A 17,689-nucleotide genomic window follows, 5' to 3' on the forward strand; every position below is an offset into this window, starting at 1 on the left:
ACAGACCATTTGACACATTTTCACCACAATGGTTAACATAGCCTTCCTGGCATTATCTCAGTTACTGTGCCAAAACATTTACATTCTACATTTACCAAGTTTCGCAAATACCCCTGTAAGATGCACCACAGGTATGATCCCACCGATCCCCCTCCCTCTACCCACCACCCAAGAATTTTTTTTTTAAATTACCATCTGGCATATTTAAGACTGCTCAGGTACTCCCTAATTCTCCTTGGTATGGCCACCAAGGCTGTCCATAATCTGGCCCCGTCTTCCTTTCCCATGTCTTCTCTCACTGCTCCTCCCCTCAATTCTATCCTCTGGAGATACTGGAATTCCTCACCTCCTTCACTACCGGGCACTGTGGTAACTTCCAGGAGAACTAAATCCAAAGGTGGCCTGCTGGCTAAGGGATCTAGATATCAATTACAATATATCCTTATAGTTGTAATACCTATAGCCCAGGTATGGTGGCTCATGCCTCTTTGAGAGGCCAAGTTGGGAGGATCTCTTAAAGACAAGAGTTCAAGACCAGCCTGGGCTATGTAGCAAGACCTTATCTCTACAAAAAATTTGAAAAAACTGAGCGGCGACTGTGGGTCAGTGACTAGGGCGCCGGCCCCATATAACGAGGGTGGCGGGTTCAAACCCAACCCCGGTCAAACTGCAACAAAAAATAGCTGGGCCTTGTGGTGGGCACCTGTAGCCCCAGCTACTTGGGAGGCTGAGGCAAGAGAATTACCTAAGCCCAAGAGCTGGAGGTTGCTGTAAGCTGTGATGCCACGGCACTCTACCGAGGGCAGCAAAGTGCAACTCTGTCTCTAAAAAAAATAATAATAATAAAATAAAAAATTTGAAAAACCTATTAACCATGTGGGGATGTGCATTTGTAATCCTACCTACTCAGGAAGCCAAGGCAATAGGATCATTGAGCCAGGAGTTTGCGGTTACGGTGAGCTATGATCATGTCACTGCACTCTAGCCCAGGTGACATAGTGAAACCCCATCTCGAACAAAACGAAAACAGAAAACTATTCTTCCTACCTGTCAATACCAGGTAACAATAACTACCTATTATTAAGAGTCAAATCGCTTTTGGTTGTAGGTGACAGTAACCCATGCCAAACTAGTTTTGATAAGGGGGAGGGGGCTACAAGAAAAACCTGGGGTGGAGGCTCTCTCATGTACTTGAAAGAAGAACAAGAAAACTATAGAAAAGGACACTAGGGTGGTGGTGTAGAAGTGAGCCATGTGTCCTGGGCTTTGGGTAGAGAAAGAGTCATCTAGATGAGTTAGAAACCCCCCTGCCTATGGTTCTAGTATGTGGAAAGCCCCAAGCTGAAGTCAGCATGATCATATCCACAGGATTCTGGCAGAAGCAAACATATGCTATCTTTTTTTTTTTTTTTTCTGAGCCAGAGCCTCAAGCTGTCACCCTGGATAGAGTGCCGTGGCATCACAGCTCACAGCAACCTCCAACTCCTGGGCTTGAGCGATTCTCTTGCCTCCACCTTCCAAGTAGCTGGGCCTAGAGGTGCCCGCCACAACGCCCGGCCATTTTTTGGTTGCAGCCGTCATTGTTGTTTGGCAGGTCAGCTCAGGTGTATGTGGCTGGCGCCTTAGCCACTTGAGCCACAGGCGCCAAGTCCAGACATATACTATTCTCAGACATCTATATTTGTTGTTATGTTTAATATGCCCCTTGTTGTCTTTTATTTAACTGTACTGCATTTTGTTCCCAATATAACTTTATTTTTTTATTTTTATTTTTTTTGAAAGCAGTCACTGTTTATTAACTGACCAGATTACAAAAACAATCAGGGCAGATACCTTAGTTCATTCTTCTAATAAGCCTATTGATTTGATCTTCCCTATTACCAGCATCTCCACCTTCTACAAAGTGGGTTGTTTTTTTCTTCATCCCTCCCCGTGGAGATGATAACTTAAAGGGCCACAAGAAGTTATTTACTTCTTTGAAGCGTTTTCCAACAGTATAGATCTCATGAATCAGATCCTCCATGCAGATGATGCCATATTTACCAAGAGATCGTGCAATCAAACTGTTATCAGTCAACGCAATTCGTTTCTTATTGATTTTGCCATAACCACGCTTGTAGATTAGCTCATTTACTGACTTCAGATTTGGGTACCCCCATGCAATATATGGTTCTACAATCCTCAGCATGTTAATGGAAGCCTTGTTGAGCTTAACAAAAGTTCCATTGAAGATCTGACGAAGGCGAAGAAGCTGCAACACTTTTCGGACCTTTGGACTCACACCATTGATACCTCTGATCCTGATGACAAATGCCAATTTTGGTTCTGCAGGTATATAGAAGTTGCCAGCTTTTCTTGCCATCCTAGCCATCCGAATCTCAGTTCTGTACATCTGCCTATATTCTTTATGATAATGCTTAGCTTTTTCATAGATAAACTTCCTCCTTGCCTTTCGAAGCATCTTTTGGGCACACTTCTTTCTCAGACGCTTGATCTTCAGCTCTGCGAAATTCTTTCGCTTTTTCTTAAGGGTTTCTGGCACAGCAGGAACCTTCTTTTTCTTCTCTTCAACAGCCGCCATGGTTCCAGCCGGAAAAAGAGGAACCCCAATATAACTTTAAACCTATCCTTCACCCAAATAAATTCTGTCCCTGGACAAATACAATACATCCTGATAATTATTTCCATTTAAAATCTATCTCATAGATATGAAATATAGTAATAGAAATAAGGAATAAAAACACATGTAGTGAAAATAAGATGGAGTCAGTCAGGCTAGGGCAGAAGTAACCTTCACCTCCTGGCTCCCATTCTTCTTGTTTTGTAAATTTAGCTCCCATCCTAAAGGTGCCCATCTTGACTTTTCTTTATTTTTATTTTTATTTTTTATTTTTTGAGACAGAGTCTCATTTTGTCGCCCTTTGTAGAGTGCTATGGCATCATATCTCACAGCAACCTCAGACTCCTGGGCTCAAGCGATTCTCCTGCCTCAGCCTCCCAAGTAGCTGGGATTCCAGGCGTCTGGCTATTTTTAGAGGTGGGGTCCCGCTCTAGCTCAGGAGTACTTGGATTACAGATGTGAGCCACTGCGCCCACCCCCCAAGAAACTGACTTTTCAATTGGAAATGTAATAGGTCACAAAGTTATGCCGATAGAGTTAATGTGGTCTTCACTTTAAACCTTCATATATAAAACTGTGATTTTAGAAATGGAAGAATAGATCAGTCTTAGAAAGGCTACTCTCACTGTTCTCCAGAATCACTGGCTTTCTGACAAATAACATTTGGTGGACCTTTTCCTGTCTCTATCTGTAAACGGACAATGACAGGCAGCCAGACCCTCTTCATCTGATAACAACTACACACCTAGGCTGTATGGTATTGCCTATTGCACCAAGGCTACAAACCTGTACAGCATGATACTATAATGAATACTGTAGGCAATTGTAGCACAATGGTAAGTATTTGTGTATCTAAACACAGAAGAAGTACAGTAAAAATACAGGAGGAAAGATAAAAAGTGGTACACTTGTATAGGACATGTACTATGAATTCAGCTTGTAGAATCTGAAGTTGCTCTGAGTGAATCAGTAAGTGGTGAGTGAGCAATGATTGAATAGGACATTACTGTACACTACTCTAGACTTTATCAACACTGTACGCTTAGCCTAAGAAGTTTTCTCTTTCTTTATTAGTAAATATTAGCTTACTGCAATGTTTTTACTTTATAAATTTGTAAAGTTTTTTGTTTTGTTTTGTTTGAGACAAAGTCTCACTCTGTCGCCCTGAGTGGCATCATAGTTCACAGCAACCTCAAACTCCTCGGCTCAAGTGATCCTCCTGCTTCGGTCTCCCAAGTAGCTGAGACTACAGGTGCCTGCCACAATGCCTGGCTAGTTTTTCTATTTTTAGTAGAGGTGGGGCCTCACTCTTGCTCAGGCTGGTCTCCAACTCCTGAGCTCAAGCAATCTGCCCACCTTGGCCTCCCAGGGTGCTAGGATTACAAATGTGAGCTACCAAGCCCAGCCAAACTTTTTGACTTTTTTGAAATAACATAACTTAAATCACAAGCATGTGATTAGCTATATAAAAAATATTTTCTTTCGGGCGGCACCTGTGGCTCAGTCGGTAAGGCGCCGGCCCCATATACCGAGGGTGGCGGGTTCTAAACCCAGCCCCGGCCAAACTGCAACCAAAAAATAGCCGGGCGTTGTGGCGGGCGCCTGTAGTCCCAGCTACTCGGGAGGCTGAGGCAAGAGAATCGCTTAAGCCCAGGAGTTGGAGGTTGCTGTGAGCTGTGTGAGGCCACGGCACCTGAGGGCCATAAAGTGAGACTCTGTCTCTTAAAAAAAAAGAAAAAAAAAATATTTTCTTTCCTTATATCCTTATTCTATATGATTTTTTCTATTTTTAACTTTTGAAAATTAAACATTCTTATTAAAAACTAAGACACAAACACAGCATTAGTTCTACCCAGGGTCAGGATCATCAATATCACTGTCTTCTACCTCCACATCTTTTTTTTTTTTTTTTAAAGAAACAGAGTTTCACCTTGTCGCCCTCAGTAGGGTGCGGTAGTGTCACAGCTCACAGCAACCTCCAGACCTTGGGCTTAGGTGAGTCTCTTGCCTCAGCCTCCTGAGTAGCTGGGACTACAGGTGCGCACCACAATGCCCAGCTATTTTTTTGTTGCAATTTGGCCGGGGCTGGGTTTGAACCTGCCACCCTCAGTATATGGGGCCAACGCCCTACTCACTGAGCCACAGGTGCCACCCCCACCTCCACATCTTATCCCACTGGAAGGTCTTCAGAGGCAATTAACACACATGGAGCTGTCATCTCCTATGATAACAATGCCTTCTTCTGGAATACTGCCTAAGAGACCTGTCTCAGAGTGTCTTGGAGTATACTCTAAAATTACAATGAAAAGTATAGTATAATAAATACATTAACCAATAGCATAGTAATTTATTATCAAGCACAATGTACTATATATAACTACATCTATATGACTGGTGATGCAGTAGGTTTGTTTACACCAGCATCACTACAAACACATGAGTAATTCATTGAGCTATGACATTACAATGGTTACTATGTCACTGAACAGTAGCAATTTTTCAGTTCCATTATAATCTTATGGAATCTCTAAAGTGTAGGTGGTTCATCACTGATGAAACTTCATTATGAGGTACATAACTGTATGTACAAACCGCATATCCAACAAATGACTAGTATCTAGATACATAAATAACTCTTAACAGCAACAAAATAAACAATGCAACTAGAACATGAGCAAAAGACATGAAGCCACATTTCATTGAAAAATATATACAGATGGAAAATAAGCACATGAAAAGATGTTCGATACCATTAGCCATGAGGGAAATGCAAATGTATACCACAAGGTATCACTGTATACTTATTAGAATCACCACAATAAAAATAGTAACAATACTAAATCTTGGCAAGAATGAACAGAAACTATACCACTCAATCATTGTTGGTGGGAATGTTAAATGGTACAGCCACTCTAGAAAACAGTTCAGCAGTTTTTTTTATAAGATTAAATGTGCAGGCTCGGCCCCTGTGGCTCAAGCAGCTAAGGCGCCAGCCACATACACCTGAGCTGTGTGTGTGTGGAGGGGTTCAAATCCAGCCCGGGCCTGCCAAACAATGACGGCTGCAACAAAAAAATAGCCAGGCGTTGTGGCGGATGCCTGTAGTCCCAGCTACTTAGGAGGTGGAGGCAGGAGACTCGCTTGAGCCCAGGAGTTGGAGGTTGCTGTGCACTGTGATACCATAGCACTCTATCCAGGGCGACAGCTTAAGGCTCTGTCTCAAAAAAAAAAAAAAAAAAAAAAAAAAAGATTAAATGTACAGCTACAATATAACCCAGAAATTTCACCTTTGCACATTTGTTTCAGAGAAATGAAAACATACATTCACACAAAAACCTGTACATGAATGCTGATAGTAGCTTTATTATAATCGCCAAAACCAAAAACACATCAGATATTCTTTAACAGCCAACTGGTAAACACAACTGTGGTAACATCCATGCCACAGAATACTGCTCAGAGCGAAAAGGAATAAACAACTGATGCTCTCGACAACCTAGATGAATTTCCAGACAATTATGCTGAGTGAAAAAATCTACTCCCAAAGGCTACATACTACATGATTCCATTGATATGAGATTCTTGAAATCACAAAATTATAGAAGTGAGCAGGGCACAGTGGCTCACGCCTTTAATCTTAGCACTCTGGGAGGCTGAGGCGGGTGGATTGCTTAAGCTCAGGAGTTGGAGACCAGTCCAAGCTCTTGGACCGTGAGACCCTGCCTCTGAAAATAGCTGGGCATTGTGGTGAAAACGTGTAGTCCCAAGTCTCAGAAGGCTGAGGCAAGAGGATCACTTGAGCCCAAGAATTTGAGGTTACTATGAGTTATGAAGCCATGGCACTCTACCAAAGGTGGCAAAGCAAGGTTCTGTCTCAAAAAAAAAAAAAAAATTATAGAAGCAGAGAACAGATTAGAGGTTGCCAGAGGTTAAGGAGGGGGTAGAGTCAGGTGAGAAGTGGGTAGGCATCTTCCCCTCAGGTATCTATCCCTCGCCCCTCTCTTGTTTTGGCAGCATTCCAACAGCCATGTGGTGTAGACAACTTATGCGAAGTCTGAAGGGGAATAGAGGTGACCAGCTCAAAGGGATTTTCCTGGCTGGTAGCACCTCCCAGGAGACCTCCCAATATCTCCACTGCATTGGTTGAAAGAAACCTGGAGTGGGAGGCAGTAGATCCGTGTTTTCACTTCAGCTCTACATGTCCGAGCTGTGTGAACGTGGAGCGTCACTAGTTTTTCCTGGAATTCAGTGTCCTTATCTATAAAATGGGAAGGTCAGACTAGATAATGTCCAAGGTCCCTGCCAGTTCTGTTGCTCTGGTTTTTTCTGATTCTTCCCTTGGACCCTGGAGTCCCCAGGGCATGTGAAAATTACCTCTCTTGGATGATCTACTCCAAGCAGCTGGGACACCTGTGCCACACCCATGCCCTCTGCCAGTGACTGCCAGGTGTCAGCTGGTTCTTCCCCAGGAGTGCAAATACCAAGTGAGAATGCAGATATTAAAACCCAGGCCTTGGCCCCTGAAACACTTCTACCTCTGCCCGGTGCCATGTGGCTGCTGCTCCTCCTGCTGTGGCTGACCCCTGCGGCCCCAAACCAAAAGACAGGTGAGGAGCCAGGCTAGCATCTGTGCTAGATGTCAAAGGGACCCCCCCATCTCTGGTCTCTTTCATTCATTCATTCATTCAATCAATCACTCTCTTTTGTCTTTGGCAGGATCTACCTCCTGTGGCCTGGCATTAATTAATTAATCAAATAATTCATTTATTCAGACATTTGCTAAGTACCTACTATATGCTTCTCGGTGTGGGCACCTTTGGATATATTAGATGTCTTTGTGATTAGCTTGGGAGGGTCTGCTTTGGTTGGGAAGGTACAGAGTGTCCAGAGTGGGGTCTGGCACATAAAACCCCAGAGTGGGGCTCCAGAATGTGCCCTGTGGGAGATAGGGGAGGACAGGTGAGAAGGGGAGTTGGTGAGGACAGATCCAGATTAACAGGCAAAATCACTGGGCAACTGCCAGGCTCCAATCCATCAGGTTTATTAAAACATCCCCGAAAACGCAGTGAGATTAGTTAAGCTGCATTTACTTGAACTTCTTTTAGGAGAAAACTGTCCTTGGTAGGGGTACAGTCAAGTGTTGCTTAATTATGGCAATCCATTCTGAGAAATATGTCACTAGGCAATAGAGTATATTTACACAAACCTAGATGGCATACTATGTATATATATTTATATATATATATATATATTTTTTTTTTCCATGTGGAAAACCAAATGTCCCAGCACCCTTCCTGAGTATCAGGCATTTCTCTTACTTGATCTTCACTGCCAGTATCAAGTGCCTCATGTCAGGTTTCTATATATGCCCCATTTGTCTCTCTTAAGGGACCATTTCCGTACGTGTGGCCTGTTGTTGACCAAACATCATGATGCAGTACATGACTATACTCCTTGTGTGTGTGGCAGCCTTAGGGTCGTGCTACGTAGCAGCAGGCGTGTTGTTAAATTGTTTTGTAAATAGAACTTCTGGGGGAAGCAGGGCTTCAGTTTTGCTGAGTGGGGTTTGCAAGTTTGGGGCTGGAGCAGGCTCGCCAGAGACCACAGAGGATTGGAAGGGGCTGCCCCATGCACCCCTCCCTCATCCTTCCCCAGGAGCATCTACTTTCTTCTCTGTAAAACTGTCAAAACACATTTAACACAGGACCTCACTTCAGCTCTACAGTGTCCATTTAAAGAGCATTGCTCTGGAGAGGGGCTAACCTGTCAACCTGTTCCTGTCCACGCCTCAGCATTTCTGCTGGCTCCTTGGTCTGAAGCCACTGGGACAGTCATACAGGAGTCACTTGTGGTAGCCCTCCCTCACCAGAAGGCTGCTCCCTGTGGCTCTCTCTGCTCTTCCCTGTGTTTACCATGCAGTTCTGATGATATTCTGTTCACTAGTCTGAGCTCTTTTAAGGGAAGGAAGGTTGGGGTAGTGGAATGTAACTGTGTAATTCACCATAGTACCCATCTAGAGAGTCACTCAATAGACTAACATGGAATGCATGAATGAATGAATTGGTACTTGGCCACCATGGAGTGTAAACTTCCTTTTCTTAATGTGCTGCCATTTTTTGGAGACAGAGTCTTGCTTTGTTGCCCTTGGTAGAGTGTTGTGGCATTACAGCTTGCAGCAACCTCCAACTCTTGGGCTCAAGCGATTCTCTTGCCTCAAGACTGCCAAGTAGCTGAGATTACAGGCGCCTGCCACAACGCCCAGTTATTTTTTAGAGATGAGGTCTCACCCTTGCTGAGGCTGATCTCAAACCCGCAAGCTCAAGCAATCCACCCGCCTCAGCCTCCCAGAGAGTTAGTCACATCTCTTAACAGTGCTGCCTAGTACCATCAAAAAATGGCAGCACTCGGGCGGCGCCTGTGGCTCAAAGGAGTAGGGTGCCAGCCCCATATGCCGGAGGTGGTAGGTGCAAACCCAGCCCCGGCCAAAAACTGAAAAGAAAAAAAATGGCAGCACTAGGGTGGGCGCACTGGCTCATGCCTGTAATCCTAGCACTCTGGGAGACCTCATCTCTAAAAAATAGCCGGGCATTGTGGCAGGCACCTGTAGTCCCAGCTACTTGGGAGGCCTAGGCAAGAGAATCATTTGAGCCCAAGAGTTTAAGGTTGCTGTGAGCTATGACGCCATGGCACTACAGAGGGTGACAAAGTGAGACTGTCTCAAAAACAAGAAAAAGAGATGTAATTCTCTTCTGGCCTATGAATGCTGTGAGGGCTCAGGTGTGAGCCCAAATTCAATTCTGACATTCTTTTTTCTTTAACATTTATAAATTTTTTTTCTTTTTTGAGACGAGAGTCTCACTCTGTCGCCTCAGGCTGGAGTACAAGGGCATCACCCTAGCTCACAGCAACCTCAAACTCCTGGGTTCAAGTGATCTTCCTGCCTTAGCCTCCCAAGGAGCTGGGACTACAGGAGCCTGCCAGAACACCCAGCTAATTTTTTTTTTTTTCTATTTTAGTATAGTCAGGCCTCAAGAGAGCTATATCTCTTCACAGTGCTGCCTGGTACCATCAAAAAATGGCAGCACTAGGCTGGGCGCTCATGCCTGTAAAACTTCTTGCCTTCCAGGAGCTGGTCGGGAAGACAAAAGCACTATTTCAGAAACGACACTGTAATAGTAACGGACACAGGAGTGAATGCTATGTTAAAATAGGTTTTCAGGGAAGAGGAAAAAAAATCAATCCTAGAATAGATCTAATTTATTTTTTAAAACTATTTATAATAGAAAATTTCAAACACAAGCAAAGGTAGAGAGAATAGTATAATGAACTCAATGTACTTGTTAACCAACTTCAAAATTATCAGCATTTTGCTCAGGCTCTTATCTTTCATATTTACAAAACATAACTATGGTACTTTATCAGAGCTAAAATAATTGCTATCATTTGATATCTATCAATATTCCTATTTCTCCACTTGTTAAAAATGCCTTTTTAATAGTTGGCTGTTTCTTTTGGCACGAATATTCCAAGGTGAGGCTTTGTAATTTTTATTGTGACTTGAAAGAGACACAAAATGTCTAGTTGTCCCTCTTTTACTGGCTTTAAACTTGGCCAGCCATATAGCACATCCATTATAAAAGTTCCCCATCAACATTTCTCTAATGGTTTTAGTCTCCACTGACAATTGTTGCTTGGATCCGTTTTTTCATTAGGGATTGCCAAGTGGTGTTTTTCTAATTGTCACTTTCTGTGTTTATCAGCTGGAGTTCTTTTATCAACAAGACCTTTCCCTTATCAACTATTTGGTTTGTATGGAAAGGCTAGATAAATGTCTGAGTCTTTATGACTTTCATAATAACGAGCTAGTTCCTTAGCAACCCTGGAGAGGTTGGATTTAAATGCAGCCTTGAAGTATAAGAGATTTTTTTTTCTAGTGGATATGGGAGGGAAGGACTTTCTAAGCAAAGGAAACAGCTTAAGGAAAGACTCGGAGGCCAGAGGGTGCAGGCAGAGATGGCCAGAAGCATGTGCAATAAGAGGCTTTTTGAGTGAGAAGCCTGAGCATGATGGTGGGAAAGCAGGGAAGAGATCAGGATTGCTGGTCAACAACTCAAGCATGACCTTGGGAAATAGCTCTTTGCTCATTGATGAAATGAGGGCATCTCTCTAGATCAATGGCTTTCAAATGTTTTTGACCCAAAACCACATTAATAAATACTACACTCTGACCTAGTACAGGCATACATGTATATAAAAACAAATAAAAAGATCTATTTTATCCCATTCCATCCTATTAAAATAAATATTGGTCATGACCACTGAACTGATCTCTGACTCACATGTTCTACAACCCTAGTTTGGATGGTTCCTGGGGCTCTATTTCAGGCCCAACCCTCTCTGACTGGTCCCTGGTCTTGGTGACAACCTGATGCTGGACCAGGCACTTGGAAGAAGGACAACAGGAAAAGGGAAGCTGATTGTTTACAGGAAGCTCCTACGCTGAACATGAGGCAAAAGCCAGGCCAAACTCAGAGGCTGCTACCCAAGCCCTGCCCCCCACCACCTTGGGACATCTGACCTACCAGGCCACTGCTTCCCTTTCACCAGACACCTGCTGGCCCCTGTTTCCATCACAGATTGGGTCAGCTCCACCCAGCCCCATATCCTCTCAGAGGCCTGCTCCCTATTGATCTTGTCAACTTTGGAAGGCCCTTAAGTTTATCCCTAAATAAAGCCCTCACGTTTACCCTTAAACAAACAGGCAGGTGCTAACCTAACTAGGCGCAATTAGGTGAAGGTGGAAGGAAACCAGTGCTGAGTCCTGGGGTGAGAACTGAGTCCCATTCTTACCTGAGCCACAGACTCACTGAGTAACAGGGGTGGTAGTTCCTATCTGCCACTGCCTTGCTTTCCCATGTCTTAAAGAAGGTATATCCCCTGCTCGGCACCGATAGCTCAAGCGGCTAAGGCACCAGCCACATACACCAGAGCTGGCCGGTTCGAATCCAGCCCGGGCCCACCAAACAACAATGACAACTACAACCAAAAAAAAAAAATAGCCGGGCGTTGTGGCGGGCGCCTGTAGTCCCAGCTACTTGGGAGGCTGAGGCAAGAGAATCGCTTAAGCCCAGGAGTTGGAGGTTGCTGTGAGCTGTGATGTAGTGCACAGGCAGTGTCCAGATAACAACTGAGTTGAGCAACGTGGGGAAATGGTAGAGGGTGGGGTTGATAAAACTGCTGTGTGACCTTCCTCTGACTTTCTGGGGTTTTCTCTCCCTTACCACACTCTCTGCTCTGTCCCATGTTGTCCCTGCTGCCTCTCTCTCTCCTTTGCTATCATTTATTTCCCTGTTGTCCCCCTCTTCTTGTCACCCTCTTTTCTTTCCTTCTTTCTCTTAGCTTGTCACTCTGGCTCTCTCTTTTTAATAATAACGTTACTGAGATGTAATTCACGTAATGTAAAATTCTTCCTTTTAAAGAGTGCAATTCAGTGGTTTTTAGTGTATTCACAGAGTTGCGTGGCTGTCACCACCATCTAATTGCGGAATGTGTTCGTCTCCCCCAAAGGAAACTCCATACTCATCAGCAGTCGCTCCCTCTTCCCCACACCCACCAGCCCCCGGTAACAGCTAACCTACTTTCCATCCCTCTGGATTTTCCTATTCTAACATTTCATGCGGAATCATACAATATGTGGCCTTTTGTGACTGGCTTCTTTCACTTCCCACGTTCACAAGCTTCATCTGTGTTGTAGCATGCATCTGGATTTTGTTCCTTTTTATGGGTGAATAACATTCTATTGTGTCTTAGTCTGTTTGTGTTGCTATAGATCTAAGGCTGGGTAATTTGCAAAGAAAAGAATTTTATTGGGCTCACCGTTCTGTAGACTATACAAGAAGCATGGCGCCAACATCGACTTCTGGTGAGGGCCTCAGGCTGCTTCCACTCATGGCAGAAGGTGAAGGGAGCCCATGTGCGCAGAGCTCACACAGCAAGGAGGGAGCGGGGAGGCGCCAGGCTCTTTTAAACAATTAGAACTAATAGAGAAATAACTCACTCATCACAGCAAGGATGGCGCCACGTCATTCATGGGGGGGATACTCATGACCCAGGTATCTCCCAAAAGGCCCCACCTTCAACATTGGAGATCAGATTTCAATGTGAGGCTTGCAGGGTTAAATATTCAAACTGTAGCACCATCGTATGGATATACCATGTTTTGTTTTTCCCATTCATCAGTTGATGGACAATTGAACCGTTTCTACTATTTGGTTACTATGAATAACTCTGCTATGAACATTCATATATATTTTGGTGTGTATGTATTTTCAACATTTTTAAGTATATAGCCCAAAGTGGAACTAGTGGGTTATATATAGTAACTCTATGATTAACATTCTGAGGAACTGTTAAACTGTTTTTCTATTTTTTATTTTTATTTTTTAGAGACAGAGTCTCATTTTGTCACCCTTGGTAGAGTGCCATGGCATCACAGCTCACAGCAACCTCCAGCTCTTGGGTTTAGGCAATTCTCTTGCCTCAGCCTCCTGAGTAGCTGGGACTACAGGCACCCACCACAATGCCCGGCTATTTTTTTGCTGCATTTTGGCCAGGGCTGGGTTCGAATCAGCCACCCTCAGTATATGGGGCCAGCCCCCTACTCACTGAGCCACAGGCACCGCCCTGTTAAACTGTTTTTCAAAGTGGCCACACACCATTTCACAATTCCACCAGCAAGGTATGAGTGTTTCAATTTCTGAACATTCTCATAAATGCTTGCTATTTCTGTCTGTTTAATTTTAGCCATCCAAATGAATGTGAAGTGGTATCTCATTGTGGTTTTGATTTGCATTTTCTTGATGATGAATAATGTTGGGCATTATTTCATATTTTCATATTCTTGTTGACTATTTGTATATCTTCTTTGGAGAAATGTCTGTTTAAATCTTTTGCACATTTTTAGCCCAGGCATGTTGGCTCATGCCTGTAATTCCATATTTCATGTTTTCATATTCTTGTTGACTATTTGTATATCTTCTTTGGAGAAATGTCTGTTTAAATCCTTTGCACATTTTTAGCCCAGGCATGTTGGCTCACGCCTGTAATTCCAGCACTTTGGGAGGCCAAGGTGTGCAGATCACCTGAGCTCACGAGTTTGAGACCGGCCTGAGCTAGAGTGAGACCCTGTCTCTAAAACTAGATGGGTGTTATGGTGAGCACCTGTAGTCCTGGCTACTCAGGAGGCTGAGGCAAGAGAATCACTTGGGCCCAAGAGTTTGAGGTTGCTGTGAGCTATGACGCCATGGTACTCACCAGGGCGACAAAGTGATACTCTGTCTCAAAAAAATAAAAAATAAAAACAGGCCCTGGTCTCTAAAAATAGCCGTGTGTTGTAGCAGGCACCTGTAGTCCCAGCTACTGGAGAGGCTGAGGCAAGAGAATTGCTTGAGCCTGTAAGTTTGAGGTTGCTATGAGCTATGATACTACAGCACTCTACCAAGGGCAACAAAGTGAGACTATCTCAAATAAATAAATAAATCCTTTGCCCATTTTTAAATCCAGAATATATAATGAAATCTCACAATAAAAAACAACCAAATTATATTTCATTATATATTCCCTCATTACATGTATGGTATGCAGATATTTTCTCCCATTCCATGGGTTATGTTTTTATTTTCTTGACAATATCCTTAGAAGTGCAAAAGTTTTACATTTTCATCAAATCCAATTTATCTATTTTTTTCTTTTGTTGCTCATACTTTGGATGTCTGAGGAACCACTGCTTAATCCCGGGCATGAACATTTATGTCTATGTTATAGTTTTAGTTTTTCATTTTGTTTTTTTTTTCCTGATTGATAGGAGAATGATATTGACAGAGAAAGAGAACTTGTGTAGAGACCCATTCCCCTTGCTATATGCAGAGCTCAGATATTTTATGTTACCATTATTCAGAAAATGAGAGAAGGGTCAGATCTCCCCAGCTTTAGTTCTCTCAGATAAGATTTCCAGCAGACAGCTGTTAGAACTGAGTCAATCTCAAGGCACTATGTCAAAGGTATTTCATACCTCTTCTCCAAATCCAAAGAAATCAGACATTAATGCACTCCAGAAGGAATAAACATTTCAGACCAGTTTCTGACCACTGACCTGTCTTCTGTTTATACCATTAGAAAGGCTGATACAATAGCTGTTTTTCCTGGCAGTCACAACAGGAAGAGGCCTGAGAAGAACCCCAGAAAGTTGCCCTCTCCATTAGGAGCTTAAGGTTTATCACAAGGGAGAAACCAGTGATTCGGGTTTTGGCATCTCCCACTCCATCTGCATTTATGGCAAACATAGGAACTTCAGGAAGACAAGGAGAGTTGCAGATTTTGCAGATTCTGGTTTTCCCTCTTCCTTTCCTCAGGTACATTCTGGTTGTTGAAGCATGGGCAGATATTTCCTCCAATAGGTTTTTGGGGATCTGCAGAAAACATGGCAGCTCATTCACCTGGCTACCCCCGGTTGGTGATGACCACTGCACCAAACTCATCGGCAAGACACAGACGCATCCGCAGAAACCTGGCCAAGTGCATCTGCCTGGCTGGGAGTTTACCTCAGCCTGAGTAGTCTGTTCTGTAAAGGGTGGTGGCACTGTCTACAATAAGCAGTGCATACCTGGATTCTACCATCATGGCCCAAGCTTGATAAAGAGCTGGGTTTGGTGGTCTGTGCTGAACCCTCCAGCTACATTATCCAGGACATCACTGCCAGAGAGGCCGTATCTCTCAGCCACTGCTAGCAGGTGTTCTGGCCTGAAGGCACCCTCAGTGTCAATGTACATGGCTTTTCCTTCACCTCCACCCCAGTCAATTGGAAGCTGGCATGTTACAGCCAGTGTAGGACAGATCTGAGTGTTCCCAGTTCAGAATTCTCCAAACATCTCTGTGATGATAGATCCAGTCTCTATTCCACCTTGAAGAGCTCCAGCTCTTTGAGGCCAGTAGTAATCTGTACGATCTCTGACCGCCTTTGGTGGAATTCAATTGCAGTGGTGAAACCCACTGGAACTAATTTAGCAGCCTCAGCCAGAATCTTACCAGCTTTGGCTTCACTAAGTCCCTTAATATTTATTAGCTCCTTCTTTGGTGCATAGGCAACAGCCTCCACAGTATGGAATCCAGCTTCTTCCAGTTTCTTCACATAATTTGCATTTATGCTACATAGCTCTAACTGAAATAGGTTGTGGGCCAAAGCTTTCTTCTTCCACTGACGTATCCGCATAGCTATTACTCAATGGGCAGTGGGGCTCACTCCAGCGGCGGCGGGGTACAATCTGACTTCAGTCCGCTGGGCTGGCTCTCCTCAGACTCCGCGCAGACTCCAGTCCCCTGGCTTGGGCCCCACTTCTCTACTGCCTTGTCCCGACATTTGACGCACAACCAGGTGAGTTTAAGCTTCCAACTATGCATCTCAAGCAGCCCTTCAGTTTCCCTCCGTACTTGAGATCTGCCAAAGAGTGGATTCATTTTTATATAAGGTGTGGGGTGCAGGTTCAAATGCATTCTTTTCCATGTGAATATTCAGTTGGCTAGCACCATTTATTAAATCTGTCTCTTTTTAATGTCCCTTTTTCTTTAGGAAGTTGCTCCCAACCCCAGCTCCTCTGCTGCCTTGGAACAGATCACCACTGCAAGAGGGGAAGCTGCTACTGTGATGAATTCTGCCATGTGGTACCAGACTGCTGCCCAGACCACAGTGGCCTCTGCAACCCTGATAACCACCATGCAGGCTCAGTTCCACTCACAGCAGGGCTGAATACAGCAGGAGAGAGAGGCAAGCTCTTTGCCTGGACTTTAGGCCCAGGCCAGCATGTGGACTGCTTGGCTCTAAAGGCCCCTGACAATCCTGAGATCCTTGCACTCTGTTCCTTTTGTATCAAAATCGCCTGCATATTCCTCCCAGCTTTGTTTCCCCAGTGCTCCTTTTCAGCTGCTGCTCCCCTCGGAGGCATTTTTCCAGGTTCCAGAGGGCCAGGTTAAGTGAAGGAGGGGAATGAGGGGTTTCCACCTGTCTCCCTTCCTTTTCTTGCAGGGTGATGCCTCTTGGCTGGTCCCATGTATACTTTTGAGGGCAGGCAGGAGTCTGCAGAGAGGTGCTGGGAAGATGAGCAGCAGCAGCAGGGGAGGGAGGCTGAGATGAGGACAGGAGCCTCACAACCTGTGTTTCTCTCAGCTCCTCAGACAACCAGGATGGTGCTGCAGATGGTGCTGCGGACAGACACGCCCCCAAGTCCTACTAGAAGCAATCCAGATTGGGTGAAGAGCACGGTGAGCACCCTGAGGTTCTCCCAGAAGGGGTGGGTGGCAGCCGGCCCCTGCTTGGCCTCCAGGCCCCAAGGTCAGAGAACAATCACCTAAGTGGGGAGAAGGGTCTGAGCTAGGTTGGAGCTCCGTTGCAATGATGGTTTTAGGGATAGGAACCAGAAATTCTGCCTATGGACACTGAAATATGAATTTCATATAGTTTTCATGTGCTCTCTTGTTTTTTTTCCTACCATCTAAAAATGTAGAAAACATTCTTAGCTTGTGAGCTGTGCAAAAACAGGCAGGGGCCAGATTTGGCCCATGAATTGATGGTTTGCTGATCTCTGCCCTGTATCATTTTCCATTCTTTTCTTTCCTTCTCTGTCCTGGTTCCACTCCTGACCTGTCCAGGACTCTCACCCCAGCACTGGAGGAGAGGCTTCGGCCCCATCCTAGCATATTGCAGCTTTGGGCAGAAAGAAAAGCAGCATAGTGCAATGGGAACAGTGTGGCTTGGATCAAATAGACCTGGCTTCAGGGCGGCGCCTGTGGCTCAGTGAGTAGGGCGCCGGCCCCATATGCCGAGGGTGGTGGGTTCAAACCCAGCCCTGGCCAAACTGCAACAAAAAATAGCCGGGCGTTGTGGCGGGCGCCTGTAGTCCCAGCTACTCGGGAGGCTGAGGCAAGAGAATCGCTTAAGCCCAGGAGTTGGAGGTTGCTGTGAGCCGTGTGACGCCACGGCACTCTACCCGAGGGCGGTACAGTGAGACTCTGTCTCTA

General features: G+C 44.7%; 1 protein-coding gene and 1 pseudogene across 1 annotated transcript; both read right to left on the reverse strand.

Moving 5' to 3' along the window:
* Positions 1 to 1,779: 1,779 nt before the first annotated feature.
* LOC128567748 (60S ribosomal protein L7-like) lies at positions 1,780 to 2,595 on the reverse strand. Its single transcript, XM_053565220.1, has one exon. It carries the CDS (start codon positions 2,579 to 2,581, stop codon positions 1,835 to 1,837), a length of 747 nt encoding a protein of 248 aa, XP_053421195.1. The 5' UTR covers positions 2,582 to 2,595; the 3' UTR covers positions 1,780 to 1,834.
* Positions 2,596 to 14,790: 12,195 nt separating this feature from the next.
* On the reverse strand, positions 14,791 to 16,390 carry LOC128567462 (DNA repair protein RAD51 homolog 1-like; annotated as a pseudogene).
* Between the last annotated feature and the right edge of the window lie 1,299 nt (positions 16,391 to 17,689).

This window comes from Nycticebus coucang, chromosome 16, assembly GCF_027406575.1.
Source record: "Nycticebus coucang isolate mNycCou1 chromosome 16, mNycCou1.pri, whole genome shotgun sequence".
NCBI lineage: Eukaryota > Metazoa > Chordata > Mammalia > Primates > Lorisidae > Nycticebus > Nycticebus coucang.

Excerpts from the sequence above, each read along its gene's own strand:
- LOC128567748 (XM_053565220.1), bottom strand. The coding sequence starts at position 2,581 with ATGGCGGCTGTTGAAGAGAAGAAAAAGAAGGTTCCTGCTGTGCCAGAA.